Below are 19378 nucleotides of genomic sequence, written 5' to 3'. Positions count from 1 at the left end.
GAACATGAAATATGCAATTTGAAACAGTATTTACCTGATCTGCTCTGAACTGATCGGCACCAAATGATGACACATTGGGTTTAATTCCCCCAGTACCAAAACCAATCAGAATCAAACCAACAGCTGGACCATACCTAACAAAGACACAAAAATATTCATATAACATAATCACACAATAAACATCACATCAAAGCCGTGGAACACAACTCCACAGTTAATGATCCTTACACAAAATAAACCCATCATTCCACATTCTTACACAAGATAATCATATTTCAAACAAGAGGCCCATGGGCCACATCGCTCACCTGAGTCACCTTGGCTCATATTTAAAGATTTTTCCTATACATTCGCATGTAAAACTTTGATCCCTATTGTGATCCCAACCTACTCCCGGGGGCCATGATTTTAACAAACTTGAATCTGCACTATGTCAGGAAGCTTTCATGTAAATTTCAACTTTCCTGGCCCAGTTGTTTTTGAGAAGAAGATTTTAAAACATTTTCCCTATATACTTGTATGTAAAACTTTGATCCCCTATTGTGGCCACATCATACCCCCAGGGGCCATAATTTTATCAAACTTGAATCTGCATAATGTCAGGAAGCTTTCATGTAAATCTCAACTTTCCTGGCCCAGTGGTTCTTGAGAAGATTTTTAAAGATTTTTCCTATATATTTACATGTAAAACTTTGACCCCCTCCTTATGGCCCCATCCAACCCCCGGGGGCCATGATTTTAACAAACTTGAATCTGCATTATGTCAGAAAGCTTTCATGTAAATCTCAGCTTTTCTGGCTCAGTGGTTCTTTAGAAGATTTTTAAATGACCCCACCCTATTTTTGTGATTATCTCCCCTTTGAAAGGGACATGGTCCTTCATTTGAACAAACTTGAAAGCCCTTCACCGAAGGATACTTTCGGCCAAGTTTGGTTGAAATTGGCCTCATATTTCTGGAGAAAAAGTCGAAAATGTAAAAAGTTTACAGACATACGGACAGATGCACGGACAGCACCATAGCATAATACATCCCGTCTAATGACAGGTGTATAAAAAAGACTCATATTCAACAAGAACAGCCGATTTTGAGGTCACAAAATCTCACCTAACTTGCCAAGCTCTTATATAGAAAATAATGTCTAAAACTATGTAAGCCTACCGTGGCTTCATTCTGGCCCTTACAAAATATGTAAAGGTATAGTGGTCTTGTGTTTCGTGAGAAGATTTCTATTCATTGTTATATATATAAGACCATGGTCTTCTGGTCACATCCTGGCCACAGAGATATGGAGTGAATAACTTTTATCTTCAGTCAATACAAAACTATCTTCAGTGGATAAACAACAACTCCAAATCACTTTCAAATAACTCTTTTCACTAAAACTTTCAAGCATGATATTAAACTGCATGTGGAGATATAGTTCTCATCACCATTTTCTCCAATGATTGACATTTCTGATTCATAATGTGCAGACACCACTGATACAGGCCTAACTTTTTCAGCGCATTAGGGGACACAGAATTCTGTACATTTTCATTCATCTTTTAAAATTATCTCTCTTGGAGAGTATGTGGCCCTCTATTTGAATGAACCTAAATTCCTTTCCTCAAAGATAAAATTTGATTGAAACTGGTCCTGTAGCTCTGGAGAAGTGGTCTAAGTTTGAATATTTTACAGAGTGGATAAACTAAATTAAATAAAAAAGCTTTATTGAGCCTTTGTCTATCAAACCACATACCATTCAGGTGGGGGCACTGCAGTTACAGCCATAACTAGATTTCCAGTGGCATACAGCAGCGATACAAACAGAATAGTCCTGTCCAAAAAAAAAAGTTCCATAACAATGTTATCACACAGTTTATTTAACTTGAAATCATGTAAATAAAAAAAAATATCAACTGAGCTGCCAATTTCAGTGATCTATTAAATATTACATTCCAAATTTGTTATGATTTGGAAACACAGTACTTCAATTAACTAAATCTCACAAACATTGCAAATGTCTACCATAACAAGATTTAAAAATTTCCATTTACAAACTATAGTGATAGCCATTTCCTCATGAATGTGCTGCGATATGAATCTTGATAAATATATAGTACATCTATTTTAACGTTGGAAATTCACACAGATTTAAAAGTAGATTGTAAATGTAAGGAAACAAATTCTGTCTTACAAATACATGAACTGCTATGCTTCATGCCAGCATACATATTTTCATGAAGTGCCAACATGCTTCATGAAGTATGCTGGCTTGCAGCATTTTAAATTAAGATAGAGACTGTACATGTAACTCACCGCAGAAACAGCAGCACGTGTACAGCAGGTATTGATAAGGCTAATACTATAAAGTAGTTTGCCCTCACCTGACCAACAGAACGAAATCCCTACAACTCCACTGAATATTTACATGTTTTTAATCACCAGATTTTCAGAATTGGTTTCTTTTTTTTTTTTACCATTAACTGGGTCATTCAATAATTCTATGAAATAAAAGGTTTTAGGGGTAAAAACCTTTAGACCTGTTTATTTTAAAAACTGGTTTCCTCAGAAAGCAAGTTGTTTTTGATTATTACTGAGCCCAACTATTTAATGTAACACAGTAAATTGATGGGAATTGATGTGCCTATCTAATTATATGAAAAAAGTTACACAAGAATAGGAGTGATTGAAAATATCTTTAAAACTTACTTGTATCTCCCAATGTATCCGTCAGCTAAGATTGCTCCAAGGAGAGGACTGAAGTAACACAGCATGACAAAGGAATGGAAGATTGAGGTCCCCACATCCTCACTGAAGCCGAGCCACTTTGTCAGGTAGAGAATCAGAACAGCTGTAAATTAAATATATAATGAGACAAATCTCAGGTCCCCACATCCTCGCTGAAGCCGAGCCACTTTGTCAGGTAGAGAATCAGAACAGCTGTAAATTAAATATATAATGAGACAAATCTCAGGTCCCCACATCCTCGCTGAAGCCGAGCCACTTTGTCAGGTAGAGAATCAGAACAGCTGTAAATTAATTATATAATGAGATAAATCTCAGGTCCCCACATCCTCACTGAAGCCAAGCCACTTTGTCAGGTAGAGAATCAGAACAGCTGTAAATTAATTATATAATGAGACAAATCTCAGGTCCCCACATCCTCACTGAAGCCGAGCCACTTTGTCAGGTAGAGAATCAGAACAGCTGTAAATTAAATATACAATGAGACAAATCTCAGGTCCCCACATCCTCACTGAAGCTGAGCCACTTTGTCAGGTAGAGAATCAGAACAGCTGTAAATTAATTTTATAATGACACAAATCTCAGGTCCCCATATCCTCACTGAAGCCGAGCCACTTTGTCAGGTAGAGAATCAGAACAGCTGTAAATTAATTATATACCGGTAATGAGACAAATCTCAGGTTTACAGTACTAAATGTATATAGTCACTGCCTTACCTCTCATTCCATAATAGGAAAACCTCTCACAGAATTCATTGCCCAGGATGAAGAACACACTGCTGGGGTACTTCTGGGAGCGGGTCACAATATTCTGTAAAAAACAGTCAACAGAATTGCATTAATCTCCAAGAAGTGTACACTTGAAATGCATGCTTCATGGTAGAAGTTACTCAGAATACACAATAAATACAATCTTATTCTATAATTCTGTTGGTGTGACTTAAACAATAAAATGCTTTCTTTGTTGTTTCATAGGGTGATGAAGGTAGCTAGCATTGCAGAAAATATTCATAACCCGGGTAAGCAGGTTATGTAAATATTTTCTGCAATGATTGTAGTGCTACCTTCTTCATTACCCGATGAAACAACAAAGAAAGACATTTTAATTTGTTTACATATTTACATTCATTGAATCTTTTATATTTCTTTTGAAATTGACAGTGCTTTCATCTTGAACAATGAATGCATTTTGTTGCAAACTAGTTCCATCCGGTCTTTTAGTACCACCTGTCTGTGTAATCATTACCAAATATTAAGCATCATCAAGGTCAAAAGGTGCATCAACTGTTCCATTTAGCATAACGAATGGGTCAACCATATGATATTTTAGTACTTTTGGGAGAGGCCGGCCTACATAGGCTATATGCCGGCCTGTTGCCCAATCCTGTTGAGTTTCTCAATAAAATATGCTTAAATTAAATATTTTAGTACAGAGTGTACTTAAATTTAGTTTATATTTTAAAACAATATATAAAAAAATAAATACAGTGGAGTGAGTTAATCCGGACACTTTGGTTCCCAGCAAAATCGTCCGGATAAATGAAGCGTCCGGATAATTGAATCGCATATTTTCTACCTTTGCATAAGTAACCAATACGTGCCTACTTTATTGATGCATAGTGAATTAAACACATTCTTTCATTGGATTTAACCATTTGCATTAGTAAATATATTATGATAATGTTAACATTTACATGTATTTCAAAGCACTAAAATTCAATGTACGTGTTCAGTGTATTTGCCTGTGCTTACATTGTACATACAATATGATCCCTACAAATAAATATACAAAACTTTACCGTCTGCACAAATAATGAATCACTTTATGTAACTATAAGTAAATAAATCATTAGTAACTAACATAATCATTTACACTTCAAACATTTCATCACACTTTTACTTCTTAAAGAGGCTGGTAATTTCCATCTGTCACGATTCACGGGTTCGGCGGTCTGTTAAAACAATCTTCATCGTCCAAAGTTGGTATAAGAATTTCGTGATTATCATGTCAGTTGACAACATTCTTTAACCAAAATTCAATCTGCCAGAGTTATTTCTTATTCTATAATTATCCAAGACAAAATCATTTAAGCTCGTAATATCAAGACCTACTACTGCTTTGATCTAGTCACGCGCACCTATTCTTTTCATGATGCGATAATAACGGAACAAAACTCGGGTGAAACTAACATTACAGGTACATACAGAATTTAATTGTCATTTTCCTTAAAATGGTAATTTTCTCACTTCTACCCAGAGTTTAAAAATTCGAAAGCAATAAAGCTCTACAACATCGTAACAAGAATCAATCGTACACAGGTACATTCTACATGCGTGACATTCTAAACGTTAAAAACTTATACTACATATACATGTGCATGAACATACATGTATATTTCACGCCAATCAACAGTATAAAATCCAGAATCTAGAAGTATAATCTACACTCTTTGGATGTGAATAAGCCGATATCAATTTACGAATCAGTACAACTGATATGTGTAGCAGTTAAAAAATTATCATTACGGCATAATGTTTAATTTATTAATACTATTAGGGTATTGATCAAGACTATAAAATAATATGCTACAGATTTATTTACAAAATTCAACACTACACGCAATAAAGATCTTATGTGCAAAAATTGGCAATACAATGTCTCGATCGGCATGTGCTATCTAATGGACTTATCATCACACACCACCTAATTGGAGGGAGGTGTTGACAGGGTACAGGTAATCGCTTCAATTATACAGTTTGGCTTGTTTTCTTTATAATTTACGCCTTGCTAAAATAGTCCGACACAGACCTTCCCTAAACAAAATTACCGTCCGGATTAACTGTACAATTTTCAATGCATTATAACATTTTGTAGTAAAAAGTGACCGTCCGGATCCGGAACGCGAATTTCCGGATTAATGATGCAAAATAACGTATAAAAATTCCGTTCCCTAAAAAAATCGTCCGGAAGGTGAAGCGTCCAGATTAATGGCGTCCGGATTACCGAGGCTCCACTGTATAAACAATAAAATGTCTTACTTTGTTGTTTCATTGGGTGATGAATGTAGCAATAATATTGCAGAACATTTTTACATAACCCGCTTCCGCAGGTTATCAACTCCTTAAGGGCTGGTATCAGTGTATCAAGTTTGATATCTACCCAGCAAAGGGTTCTCAAGATATTGAGTGGACAATATTTTCTTATGTGCAGAAAAGTTTAATCTTTGACTTCATGATAAATATTATCTAATTATCAGAGTTTACATGTACACTAAGTTTTTTGTCTTTCAAGCAAAGGGTTCTCAAAATAATAAACAGAGAATATTTTCTTGTGTGCAGAAAAGTATGACCTCTGACTACTTCTCGACTCCTTAGGATGTACCGCTGTATCAAATGTTTTAATGTCTACCAGCAAAGTATTCTTAAGATATTCAGTGGACAACATTTTCTTATGTCCGGAGTAGTTTGACCCCTGACCTTTAACCTAATGATCTCAAAATCAATAGGGGTCATCTATTCTTTAGGGGCTACCTGTCAACAAAGTGTGATGTTAGCCAAGAAAAGGGTGTTCAAGATATCAAGTGAACTACACTTGGTCTAACGAACGACAAGTGTAAATCAATATGGCCCTCTTTCTACATATATGGAAATTATCAATTTGGAAAAAATTAGCATAACTAAAAACCATTGTGCAGTTAGTAAAGTGGGATGAGGTACCAACTAAAACATACAATTCAAATGTCTTGCAATGAAACGATACAACAATCATTCATCAAAATATACTCAGCTTGATATAGCTGTAGAGAGAACATAAATCCAGATATTGAAAAAAGTGTTTATCCTGGACACTTCCCAGAAAAAGATTTGAAATAGGGCATCCTTTGGGCCCTTAGAGCCCCATGCTCTTTATTTAACTTATAAGACAGGATTTTCTTATACATCTGTATTTTCATTTTTGCTTCCAACTCCTGGAAATATGAAAATATTTCATGCCTTATCCATCAACAGATTGAATGCTGAATACTCTCTCTCTATATATATACACACATTACATATAACATGAGAATACCTTGACACGCCCCCATGCTTTCCCACTTATCTTCTTATTTCCTCCATTTGGTCCTCCTGGTTTTTCTTCTTTTATCAGAGAAGAATCTGAAACAGTATCACTTCAATATTAAGAAGTTATCTTCTACAATATATTGTACATTGTTTCCAGTGTTGATGATTGTTTAAAGGAATAAATTAGCTTTAATACATAATCCAATAACAAATAAGAGGATGCCAATTCTGAATTTCTTAACAGATACAAACATTTGTGCCAAAGATAATTGAAATCAAACTATTTTCCATTGAAACAAATTCCAGTCAACCACTTAGATTACCTGTACTCTGTAGATTCCTTATTTACGCGAGCACTTCATTATTATCACGTTAAATCATGAGAACATGAATTCATGAGATGACTCGGTGGATCAAGAGTTTTTACATGGATTTCAGCAATATAAAAGACATAAGTGAGTAGTTTTACTTTGTGAATGGTGCTTCTTGTTAGAATATATTTAGGAATCTACAGTATCTAATTACCCAACAATATACACTAGTAATGTTTAGATCATCATCGGTTATAATCAAAACTGATATATTTTACAACAGTACAGAAATACATGTAACAATACAGAATTGAAATACACTTTAAGCTTATACCCCCCCCCCCTCCCTCCCCCCCCCCTCTTAAAAAGTACCATATATTTGATAATTAATTAACAAGAGTTGTTAGAAGACAACATAACTCGCCAGGAAGCATGATTCTACTTAACGTTGATTAATTCAAATCATTCAGATGACTGGGGAAACATTCTTTCAAATAACAACATATTTCCAGGCAATTCTGACAAGTTTTTCTGCATTTTTTAAAACTTTGACTTTAGTATTTATGATAACTGTTGATAAATATTGTTAAATTAACTATATATATATATGCAGGAATCTGTATGGGGAAATATTAAAGCCCTATCCTCCTTGGTTCAAAAGATATAACCAAGGTTAAACTTTGTTTAAAAGTATGTAAAGTCCAAGGCCAAGTCATGAGGAATCTATATGTGAAATATTTATGCCCTGCCCCTCTTGGTTCTAAAAATAGAGCCAAGGTTACAGTTTTTGAAAAGTAGGTTGAAGTCCATGGTCAAGGTTATGAGGTCAAGCATTATGGTACAAAATTAAAAGCGGTCATGAGGAATCTATATGTGAAATATCAAAGCTCTATCCTCCTTGGTTCAAAAGATAAAGCCAATTTGGTTTAAATTTCTCCCTTAAAAGTATGACGCTGCTGCCCACACCGGGGTCACAACAATAGCTCTCAAAACACTTGTCCTGGCGAGCTAAAAATGAAATAAATAATCAGAATGATATATCACATACAAATAATATGTAAAATTTAAAAACTCCCAATCTCTAATTCAAGGATGGATAACACATCATAATTATGGATGACTTCCTTTCAAACATAAAATTTATGGAAAAAACAAGATGTGTTTGTGAAACACAAATGCCCCCGATAATGGCCAATTCCGAAGATTGTCAAGGTCACAAGGGAAAATATCTTGGTACCAGTATCAAAGCTCTATCACTTACTGTTCAAAAGGTATTTGCAAGGTTAAGTTTTCAAAAAGTAAGTCAAACGTCAAGGTCACGGGGTCAAAAATGTTGGTACCCACGGAAAGGTCTTGTCACAAGGAATACTCATGTGAAATATCAAAGCTCTATCTCTTACTGTTCAAAAGTTATTAGCAAGGTTAAAGTTTTCAAAAAGTAGGTCAAACTCCAAGGTCAAGGTCACGGGGTCAAAAATGTTGGTACCAACGGAAAGGTCTTGTCACAAGGAATACTCATGTGAAATATCAAAGCTCTATCACTTACCTTTCAAAAGTTATTAGCAAGGTTAAAGTTTCAGACAGAATGACAGAATTACAAAATGACAGAATGACAGACAGGACAAAAACAATATGCCCCCCGATCTTTGATCTCGGGGGGCATAATAATATCAGAGAATGAACATATGTCTTGTCCTTTTAATTTTCTTTGCCTTGATGGTTAGTTCAGTGGATTAACATGTGACCACAGATCTGTACTACATGTAGATTTCAAGTTCAAATCTCACAGATGTTTTATGCCCCCCCCCCCCCCAGTTACTTTCTATTAAAAACTGCATTTTTTCGATCACTAACCAAGTAGATTTAAAGTTTTTATTTTCAAAATATCACTATAATAAATATCCTCCAGTTTATATTCAAAACAGTTTTCTCTGGTGTGATATACATCCTTAAATTTTGCAAGCTGTTGAGCATTTCAAAAACCCAAACCGATCAGTAAACATCCTGTTGAGCAAACACATTACACAGTTCAATACATCACTGCATATTTGCATGTACCAGGTACCCAACTACTACAATGTCAGTTCACATACCTTGTTCATGTATATCATTCTGGCATAGAATAATTTTGGAATCATCAATATACTGCCGAAATCAATTGCTATTTCAAAACTGCATGCATGAAGAAAATTGTTATTTCTGTGTATGTAGGTTTAAAGTTTGTATATTATCTATACATTAGAGAAATATTTGCCATGATTTGACAATAATATAAAAATATGCCTATAATCAACTACCTAGCCCTGTTCATCCAGTGTTAAAAATGTGTATAAAACCAACTACATGTACAAACACCTCAAACAAGGCATCAATGTGTATTAAACCAACTATATGTGTACACAAACATCAAATGATACTTGGGTACAAGTGACCCACAGAACGTAGATCGTAGGACCCGGTGCAGATACTCATTATGAATGATCAGTGAACTATAGCTAAATCATCTTACCTATGGGAAATCCAAAAAATTCATTTAATCATGAACATATCTAAGGTCACAATCTGTGGCCATTGAATGCATGAAATAGAAAACTGGAAAACGAAACAGTAATAATATACAAGATGATCAAAACAATCTGTCATTGACAAAGTTCAAAGTTATCTATAAACAAGATCTACATGTTGAAAATTTTTTATTTGAAAAAAACAAACCCTGGAGCACTACGTTACCACACACATAACCCATCTAAAAAAAATTAAGCAGGGAGACAAAGTAGACAACACTAACATGCCACAAAAAGATGCCCATGGACTATATTGCTCACTTGAGTGACACTCTGTTTATACCCATTAGATATTCATACTCTCACCACAAATCCATGATCATGGTGTGAATAAATTAAAATCTACATATACAATACATGAGGATGTTTGCATGCATACTGTGTCCTTCTAGTTCTTAGAGAACTGTTTTTTTGTTTTTTTCAAACTTAAAGCTGTATGACCCGATGTTCATGTATTATTTTTGTACATAATTACTTTAAAGCAGATTAACTACTTTATAAAGTTATTAACTTTCCCTTAATTACATGCTTGAAAACATCTGCATGTAAAAGAAAACAGTGCGAATATTATTTAGAAAGTAAATATAGTGGGTACATAATATATAAATCATCCCATAATAGATGTCTATAAATAGACCCATGCGCATCAGGGGAATCCCAACATGATGTATTAACTCATACGCAACTGTCTAGTTTTAAGGCTGAAAGAGCGTAAAATAACGAATTACTAAGAGGTATTTGATATTTTTATTTCTAATAAACTTATGGTACGGTACTGTTAGAACAAAATACACAGCTTTACACAGATAAGACCACCGATGATCTGTAAATTTGAACTGGTCACGTGACTATCACTTGAAATGGCAGAGAGACGCGGTAATTTGTAAACATCGATTTAAAATCAAATTATTTGGGTTAAAACAGGTGAAATAATTTATGAAATGGCGTACAGCCTCATAACTACATATGTGTGATGATTTAATAACGTTTTTACGAGATGGAAAAAAATATTGTAATTCGGACCATACAGCTTTAAATGAGGATATATACATTGCATCATATTTGGTTCTTTAGACGAAGATCTTTTGAAAAAAAAAAACATTCCTAACTCAAAGATTTTTTTCCCAAAAATATATTATTATTGTATACAACTTTTAACCCCTTTCATGACCCCACCCTGGCCCTAGAGGTCACAGTTTGAACAAACCTGGATCTTCACTGACAGTGAGCTACCTTTTTTTGATGGCTGAGTTTTTTAAAAATCAGATTTATATTTCTATAAACATCCCACTTTAATTTCATTATTTCTCATTTATTGGAACTTGGAGCATGGCTTTCTATACTTCCAGTCCTCCCTACAATATTTTGTGCCAAGTTTGGTTGAAATTTGCTGGATAAAAAAAGAAATTAAAACAAGAGGCCCATGGGCCACATCGCTCACCTGAGTCACCTTGGCCCATATCTGAAGACTTTCCATATATATTTGCATGTAAAACCTTAGTCCCTATTATGGCCCCAACCTACCCCTGGAGGCCATGATTTTTGCAAACTTGAATCTACACAATGTCAGAAAGCTTTGATGTAAATGTCAACTTCTTTGGCCCAATGGTTCTTGAGAAGAAGATTTTTAAAGATTTTCCCTATATTTGTGTGTAAAACGTTGATCCCCCCTTGTGGTCCCATCCTACCCCTGGGGCCATGATTTGAACAAACTTGAATCTGCACTATGTCAGAAAGCTTTCATATAAATATCAATTTTTCTGGCTCAGTGGTTCTTGAGAAGAAGATTTTTAAAGATTTTCCCTATATATATTTGTATGTAAAACTTTGATCCCCTATTGTGGCCCCATCCAACTCCCGGGGGCCATGATTTGATCAAACTTGAATCTGCACTATGTCAGGAAGCTTTCATGTAAATTTCAGCTCTTCTGGCCCAGTGGTTCTTGAGAAGAAGATTTTTAAATGACCCCACCCTATTTTTGCATTTTTGTGATTATCTCCCCTTTGAAAGGGACATGGCCCTTCATTTGAACAAACTTGAAAGTCCTTCACCCAAGGATGCTTTTGGCCAAGTTTGGTTGAAATTGGCCCAGAGGTTCTGGAGAAGAAGTCGAAAATGTGAAAAGTTTACAGACAGATGGACAGACAGTCGGACAGACGACGGACAACAGGTGATCAGAATAGCTCACTTGAGCTTTCAGCTCAGGTGAGCTAAAAAACAAAAAAAACAACCAAAAAAAAAACCCGGATATAAACGATCCCCACAAACTTTGATCATGATCAACTAATTGATGGGCTCATGTACATTGAAAACTAAAACAAAAAGTTACTACACCATATTCTCTTTAGAGAAGTCGAGAGGCATAGCCTTCATCGACTTCTCTTTGCAAGCATTCATGTTTTGATTCTGAAAAACGTGTAAATGCCGGAGTCGGTGACGGTTTATGGTTCGACCGACGTTTCGACTCAGATGTGCCTGGATTTACGCAATAGACAACTTGTTTTCAAACATTTAGCAGCAATACACAAAACCGTCACAAGGATATCAACACTAATTACTTGCTTTTAATCCATTTTCAACATGCCCCTGTCCCGGGTTTAAATCACAACTCTGTTTACTTTCTCTTAACTGGTCCCCTATTGTGACAGCTCCCAAGACCAGTTAACGTAAACCCGCAAGAGGGGACATGTTGAAAATGGATTAAAAGCAAGTAAGTGTTGATTTCCTTGTGACAGTTTTGTGCATTACTGCTAAATGTTTGAAAACAAGTTGTCTATTGCGTAAATCCAGGCACACCTGAGTCGAAATGTCGGTCGAAGCATAAACAGTCACCGACTCCGGCATTTACACGTTTTCCAGAATCAAAATATGAATGCTTGCGAAGAGAAGTGGATGAAGGCTATGCCTCTTGACTTCTCTAAAGAGAATAACTACACCATAGAAAATTTGTACTTTAATTTGTGTCTTTTTTGAAGAAGAAATCAAATCGAAAGATGCACCAAGTTCAGCACTTAGGAAGCTCTGTTTACAACAACCAAACTCAGCCTTATTCAAGTTCTTGATGTTAAAGGAATGCAATTTAATTAAAAGTAGATGTTTAAAATCCGCTTGCATATATACTCGCTAGCAGTAGCAGCGACACTTCCGTAGATCTAGTGAGTAGTGTATGTACATGAGCGGATCAAAGAATTTATTTTAATTAGTTTGAAAGGAATGGGAGCAGGTCAAGAAAATGTGTACCTTCATCCACTTGTAGATCGTCGTCGCTTTCCGATGATAAAGTCATCATAATGTGAATTTTTTTTATTGTCAGGGCTAACAATCAAAACCGAGCCTGGAATACACTGTACAGGTCAGATGACAAATATGCAGATTCCTGTTCATGACTTCATTATTAGTTGAAAAATATTAATTATAACAAAAAATACCATTTGGTAATGTTCCATAAGTGGCATTCTCACTCATCATCAAGTAATGCAAGCCATTAAGATATTTGGTAAACAAGCTGTTCAGCGTTCACTTCTGATTTGTTGGCAGTCACAGCAAGTGGGTAAACCACGTCAAATCATCAACAATGTGTAAGCCTCAAAACCATTTCGTGCGGCACTCAAAATTCCGAAAATATTTCCGTCATTATTTAACGCCTTCAAAATCTAGAACCTGCAAGTAAATTTAAATTAAATAAACTACTATTTCGATTGTTTTGTTAATTATTTCTTGAAAAGTTAGGGGTGGGCGCTTAATTATTTTAATGGTGGGGCATGATTGTCAGTTAGGTGGGGTTTTTTTTTGTTTTTTTTTTATTATCCCAACTGCAATGGGGCAATTCTCTCGTACCATAGTCTTGGTCTACATTTACCTTCTGCTGGTGTAGTGTAGACAAAAAAAGAAATGGGGCCCCTCAGTGATCTGTATAATTCTAACATTGGAAACTTTTAAAAATTAGCAGTTATTTGGGAGCTGAAGGGGTGGGGGGGGGGGGTGTCACCTTCACTCTTCCATCTCCTCCCTTCCAAGCTTCACTTCCTACCATCACCTTCCCTCACCTTAAAGCCAAGGTCATGCCTCTTTTTCTACCACCTTATGTTCCTCAGATTTTAAGTTCATGCTGTTTGTCTAGCTCCGAGTAGGTTATAAGTTTGAAGTTAGCGGGGAGGGAGGGAGGGGGTCCACCTCTCCCTACTGCCTCTCACCTCCTGAAACATGAACTCGGGCCCAATGTCAGGTATGGTACATGAAGAACTTTTCTATGCTTTTGTACGGGGTAGCTGCAGTACAAGTGTAGTCATTAGTATCACTGCTCAGGGTGTTCAGGGCTCCGTGTTTGCCCAACCATCTTTTCTGTATTGCTTATAGGATTTATGAGACTGATCACTGTTCGTTATCTTCACCTTTCACATATTCCTTCATAAAGTGTAGTCATTAGTATCACTGCTCAGTGTGACATATTCCTTCATACAGCCAACAAACAAAATTTAAAATAACAAGATATTTATTGATTTAGATTCTGAATTTCTCTGTGGTAAAAGATTAAATACATGTAAAACATTTGTATATTTCATCACATGTGAGCATGTCGCCTGCAAAGTCATTTAAAGTGCATGTACAAGACTAAAGTGTGAAAGACTTAATTTTGGCACATTCATATATCATAAGTCTTTACCGTATTTTACACTTTAAAATACACTATGGTTACACAAATATACATACAGTACTTAAAACATGCTTATAGCAAAGTGCAAGGGACAAACAAGGTTGATTTGTTATAAATGTAATTCATTATAGTTCATGATATGTTTCAAAACTACAGTGTGAATAAAAGTGTAACTTCATTATAGGTGTGTTTGCTGTAACTGTGTTCTACTGTAAGTGTCACTTCGTTATAAGTGTGTTTGCTGTAACTGTGTTTTACTGCAAGTGTCACTTCATTATAAGACTAGTGTGTTTGCTGTAACTGTGTTTTTCTGTAAGTGTCACTTCATTATAGGTGTGTTTGCTGTAACTGTGTTTTTCTGTAAGTGTCACTTCGTTATAAGTGTGTTTGCTGTAACTGTGTTTTACTGTAAGTGTCACTTCATTATAAGTGTGTTTGCTGTAACTGTGTTTTTCTGTAAGTGTCACTTCGTTATAAGTGTGTTTGCTGTAACTGTGTTCTACTGTAAGTGTCACTTCGTTATAAGTGTGTTTGCTGTAACTGTGTTTTACTGTAAGTGTCACTTCATTATAAGTGTGTTTGCTGTAACTGTGTTTTTCTGTAAGTGTCACTTCGTTATAAGTGTGTTTGCTGTAACTGTGTTTTACTGTAAGTGTCACTTCATTATAAGTGTGTTTGCTGTAACTGTATTTCACTGTATTTCTTTTTCATTCTGACAATCACAGTATATGAATGTTTCTGAGAAAGTAACTCTTATACCAATAATTCCATCAGCTTAAAGTAGGATTTTCACCACATGATCATAACACACATAAGCATTGTATGTCTAGAGAATTTTCATAGAAAGGTAAATCAAGTATGGCAAATCTTTTCTTTGTTTTACTAGATCATGGCACATCAGTTTTCAGTAGGAACTACCAAAATGAATGCATTGAAGACAGTACTGGTATCATTTTATGACAATATTTTAGCAGATAACTGCTTTTCACATATTTTTTGAATAATTAGAATGTTTTAATGGAATGTCTTCATTCTGGTTCTCTTCAATCAATTCTTCTTTATCCTCCAATCCATGATAACTTGCATTATAGTAGGTATAGAAACATGACATGATCATAAACATTACTGTAGCCAAAGCCATCAGAGCAGCAAAAAACATGAACTCGGCCACCTGTAAAAGAATAAATAAGGCTGCAAAATAATTATATAAGGAAGTAGCTGAATGCACAGGCACTATAAATATCGCTTGTTGGCCTAATTACTCTATATAAGAGTATATAACAGTATTAGGCCCACAAGCGATATAAGTGCCTGTAGCTGAATGTCACAAATTCTAATTTTACATGTAGCTTTTGTTTATCTCTTTAATGAACATTTTAATATGGATATTCATTAAAAACTTTATTGCCTTTAGAAATTTATTTTCGGAAAATAAATCTTACTTGTGATGTAAAGTATTGCACTTGAGCCACAATAACAACAACCAAACTGCCTACTGCTGTTGTCATCAACCAAGCAGCCTGAACCACTGACTTCATTGTCACTGGGGCCTGACAACAGGAAACCATGAAATTTGGTTTTACAAAATATACGTGCACTTTTTTAAACAGTAAACACCCAAATAGACATTTCTTAACACATTTGAAAAGTTTAGATGACAATATCAGGAAAAATAACAAAATTTGTATTTTATTTAAGGACAGCAGCATCTCAAAAAAATATTGAATAGAAATTTGAGAAATAGTTTGTATAGTCTTTATTATTGCTAAAAATAATATCTGTCATAAACTTGCATTTTAACCTATTAAAGCTGAATCTTCAACACATAATAAAATTGAAACCCTATGAGGGCTTCCCTATAGAAAATTTATATATTTTGTATACTCAATATTTATGATTAACTCTGACACATTAAAAATAAAAATCCCAATGTTGGATATAGATTTTCCCCTCCTGGATTTCTTGCAGTTTTTCTGACCTTAGAATTGGGTCACATATCACATGACTACAACTAACCTGAGAGTAGGCAAAAGCGAGTCCTGTGACTGAGAAGAGTACCTCCCCCACGGTCACCACTACGTACTGAGGGACCATCCACACCATAGAAACACTGTTCACCTCCACACTGGTCAACAGACTCGTCACAACCTAGGCATCAGTACAAAGACCTTTACTAGACATGTAATCAGTCATTCCATTTGCACATGAAGATCGCATATATTACAATATCAGTACCAAAACAGTTTGTTATGTATCATTAATTATCCCTGTATAAATCTATTATGAATTAAATCCAAGATATGAACCATTTTTAAAACAATAATCCTAAAATTCATGTTCTGTTGATCAACAGATCATGAGTCTGTTGGACCCTGATTGATCTGCTGACAAACAGCCTAACTCTTTCAGAATGACTCATGATGCTTTAAATTTGAAACTCGTGACCAGTGAACACATTAGCCCCAGCCCGACTCGCGATGTGATAAGAGCTCTGTCCATCATAAGTGTATTCTGTGCAAGGATCCCAATATAGTACGAAAGTTGTTACTCTCAGTTTGATTAAAATGATATAGAAAAGAAATTTTGAAATCATAAACGTGACACTTTTGCCACTATTTTTTTGTTGTTGTATAAAATGGTTATTTTATATGCAGTTTTTCTTCTAGAAAACATCAAAACTTTATACCATAGATTTATCTCTCCAAAAACAGTACTTGACATAATATTTTTCATGAAATATAAAAATTTTTTTAGCTTTCTTTAGAGCTTTAAAATTTTTATTTCAACAAGGGTACAGGAAGACTGTTATCATGATGATTAACTCAAAAATACACCTAAAACTGTCTTATCCAACACCCGTGTACTCTGTTTCACTGAAAATTCTGACCCTACTTTTATTCCCACATACATGCAGTTTCTCCAAGTTGTTTACTGTGTGTAGTTCAATATCCTTCTAACCTGACTTAAAAATCTCCCCGAGTATGTTGTATTTGATAGATTTCACTGTACTATTATTTTGATATTTATCACAATTCAGAACCGGTCTAAATATCTTACCTTTGTTCCATTCCTGGCCACTACTAAATTATACACAGCTCCTTGCCCTATACTGATGGAGGTGCTGAGCTTAGTCCAGTTACTTTTGGGTGAGTCCTGCCAGTATATACTGTAACTAAAAAACCAAAGACCATGTAACAATTATACCAAGAAATCTAAAAAAAAATCTAGCTACTTTACTGCAAAATAAGTTTCAATTTTTGTTCATTAACCTACAGGTGTATTTAGTACCTCATTGATTTAAGATATTCATGAGCATGAATGATCAACTGAGTATCAGTACCCACATACACGTAACACTAAAACAGGTGCTTCTTGTAGCTGGTGCAACAAATGGTTAGTTCCTTTGGGAACTATGATTATCAGTTTTCTTCATCAGTTCTGAACTTCCGAAACTCTTTGAAGAAGATGTTTTAAGATTTAAAAAGTATTTTCAGTTCATGTATTTGGTCTAGAAGCTGAATCCATTACCAAGAATATCGCAATTTGGATGAAGTTTTCCATGCTCCTCATAATGGTACAACCAATTGCTAGATGTTCAGGAGTGATGATTCTTTAAGATTGAGTATATTTTCACTACCGGTATATGAAGTACAATTGGTATCTCGAACATCAATATCTCAAATAACATGGATATGTCAGAGTGAGTTGGAAGTCCCACCTACATTTTCTTTAGGTACATGTATTTTGACCTCAATATCTCAAACCCTTGGATATGTAAATTTACTCATTATTTGTGTGTATCCCAACAAATAGCAGAAAATTATTCATTAAATTTATGTGCAGCATGACTTACTATAAATACAGGTACATGCACTTAACAATTCCACTTAGCAGTTGTGAGGATATTCCAACAATAATTGCCTTTAAAGCTATCACATACAATTCTGTATATCTGACTAGTATCACATACAATTCTGTATATCTGACTAGTATCACATACAATTCTGTATATCTGACTAGTATCACATACAATTCTGTATATCTGACTAGTTATGATTTCATCTTCAATTAGTAGGACTGTTACTTATGTAAACAATGTTTCTAAATTCTACATATTTTAACCATAATGCATTATTTGAATGACATTTAGGTTTCTATCTACTTCACATGTAAATCCTAAAAATTTATAACAACGATAAAGTGGTTCAGCCACAGATAAATGTAGAAAGAGACTCCATTTTGAAAATTGGGTTTTTAAGTTACAATAAGTTATACTGTATATGTGCCTATTCCTAAATAAATAAACTAAAAAAAGTCATTGAATTAAAAAACAAAACAAAACCTTACTGTCCTGGGGTGATAGTATGGAATGGTAGACCCCCTTGTTGTGAAGTGGGATACAGAACGCCAGATTGATTGGAAATCTGTCCTTGATGGTTTGAATTCACTACCACTATCTGGGCACCATCGAAAGCTCCTCTACTGAATATACTACACAACAAAAAATGCTCTGTACAAAATCACAAACTATACTACAATAAAATTACTCTGCAATGAGAGTCTGGCTTGACAATGTTATAATTGATTTTAAAAAATTGAGATGATGTAATGATTATTTTTTTTTATTGCACACCAGTGCTTACCTTAGCTTTGAATTTCCTTCCGATGTATGTGAACGCAAATCTTGCACCTGGAAATTTATTTATAATAGCTGATATGTGTATATGTAGAATTCAAAATAATAAATTTTAGAAATACAGAACAAATATCAGAATTCTATACTTACACTATTTAGTTTCAGCGTATTATCATCACTGGACCAAACAAATATTCTAGTGGCATTCTGAGATCCCAGGGTTACATTCTGAGGCAACAGTGGAAGACAAGATTGCACTTCTACTTTATAATTCTTAGCATTTATCACCATGTATTCACTCCTCTGGAAAATCAAAATACAAATTTTAAGGTAGGTCCCTAGTCCTGGACCTACTTGTGATTTCTCAAAAATTTGAGTTTAGATACTTAGATTGTTCATTTCAGGGTATGATAAAAACAAAAA

At 34.8% G+C, this 19378-nt stretch overlaps 2 protein-coding genes across 6 annotated transcripts in view; both read right to left on the bottom strand.

Moving 5' to 3' along the window:
- The window catches only part of LOC130052309 (peptide transporter family 2-like), a 25575-nt gene extending 12323 nt beyond the window's left edge, over positions 1–13252 (bottom strand). Inside the window, exons 1-7 of one of the 5 annotated variants that reach the window (XM_056156787.1) lie at positions 13094–13226; positions 12906–13009; positions 6797–6882; positions 3445–3538; positions 2693–2834; positions 1740–1817; positions 35–134 (exon numbers count right to left, since the gene is read on the bottom strand). In XM_056156787.1, coding sequence (XP_056012762.1) covers positions 35–134; positions 1740–1817; positions 2693–2834; positions 3445–3538; positions 6797–6882; positions 12906–12954 — 549 coding nt within the window. In that variant the 5' untranslated portion in view covers positions 12955–13009; positions 13094–13226. Of the gene's footprint in view, positions 1–34; positions 135–1739; positions 1818–2692; positions 2835–3444; positions 3539–6796; positions 6883–12905 lie in introns of all 5 variants that reach the window. The other 4 variants (XM_056156788.1, XM_056156791.1, XM_056156789.1 and 1 more) reach the window with 4 other exon arrangements.
- Positions 13253–14145: 893 nt separating this feature from the next.
- The window catches only part of LOC130052310 (solute carrier family 15 member 2-like), a 31672-nt gene continuing 26439 nt past the window's right edge, over positions 14146–19378 (bottom strand). The window contains exons 15-21 of the mRNA XM_056156793.1: positions 19106–19258; positions 18963–19009; positions 18667–18810; positions 17377–17491; positions 16336–16467; positions 15762–15869; positions 14146–15490 (exon numbers count right to left, since the gene is read on the bottom strand). Of these exons, the coding sequence (XP_056012768.1) occupies positions 15305–15490; positions 15762–15869; positions 16336–16467; positions 17377–17491; positions 18667–18810; positions 18963–19009; positions 19106–19258 (885 nt within the window). The 3' untranslated portion in view covers positions 14146–15304. The remainder of the gene's footprint in view (positions 15491–15761; positions 15870–16335; positions 16468–17376; positions 17492–18666; positions 18811–18962; positions 19010–19105; positions 19259–19378) is intronic.

Source organism: Ostrea edulis, chromosome 2 (genome assembly GCF_947568905.1).
Source record: "Ostrea edulis chromosome 2, xbOstEdul1.1, whole genome shotgun sequence".
Lineage (NCBI taxonomy): Eukaryota > Metazoa > Mollusca > Bivalvia > Ostreida > Ostreidae > Ostrea > Ostrea edulis.
Note: the sequence above shows the minus strand (reverse complement) of the source record. Positions and strands in the feature narration are given on the sequence as shown.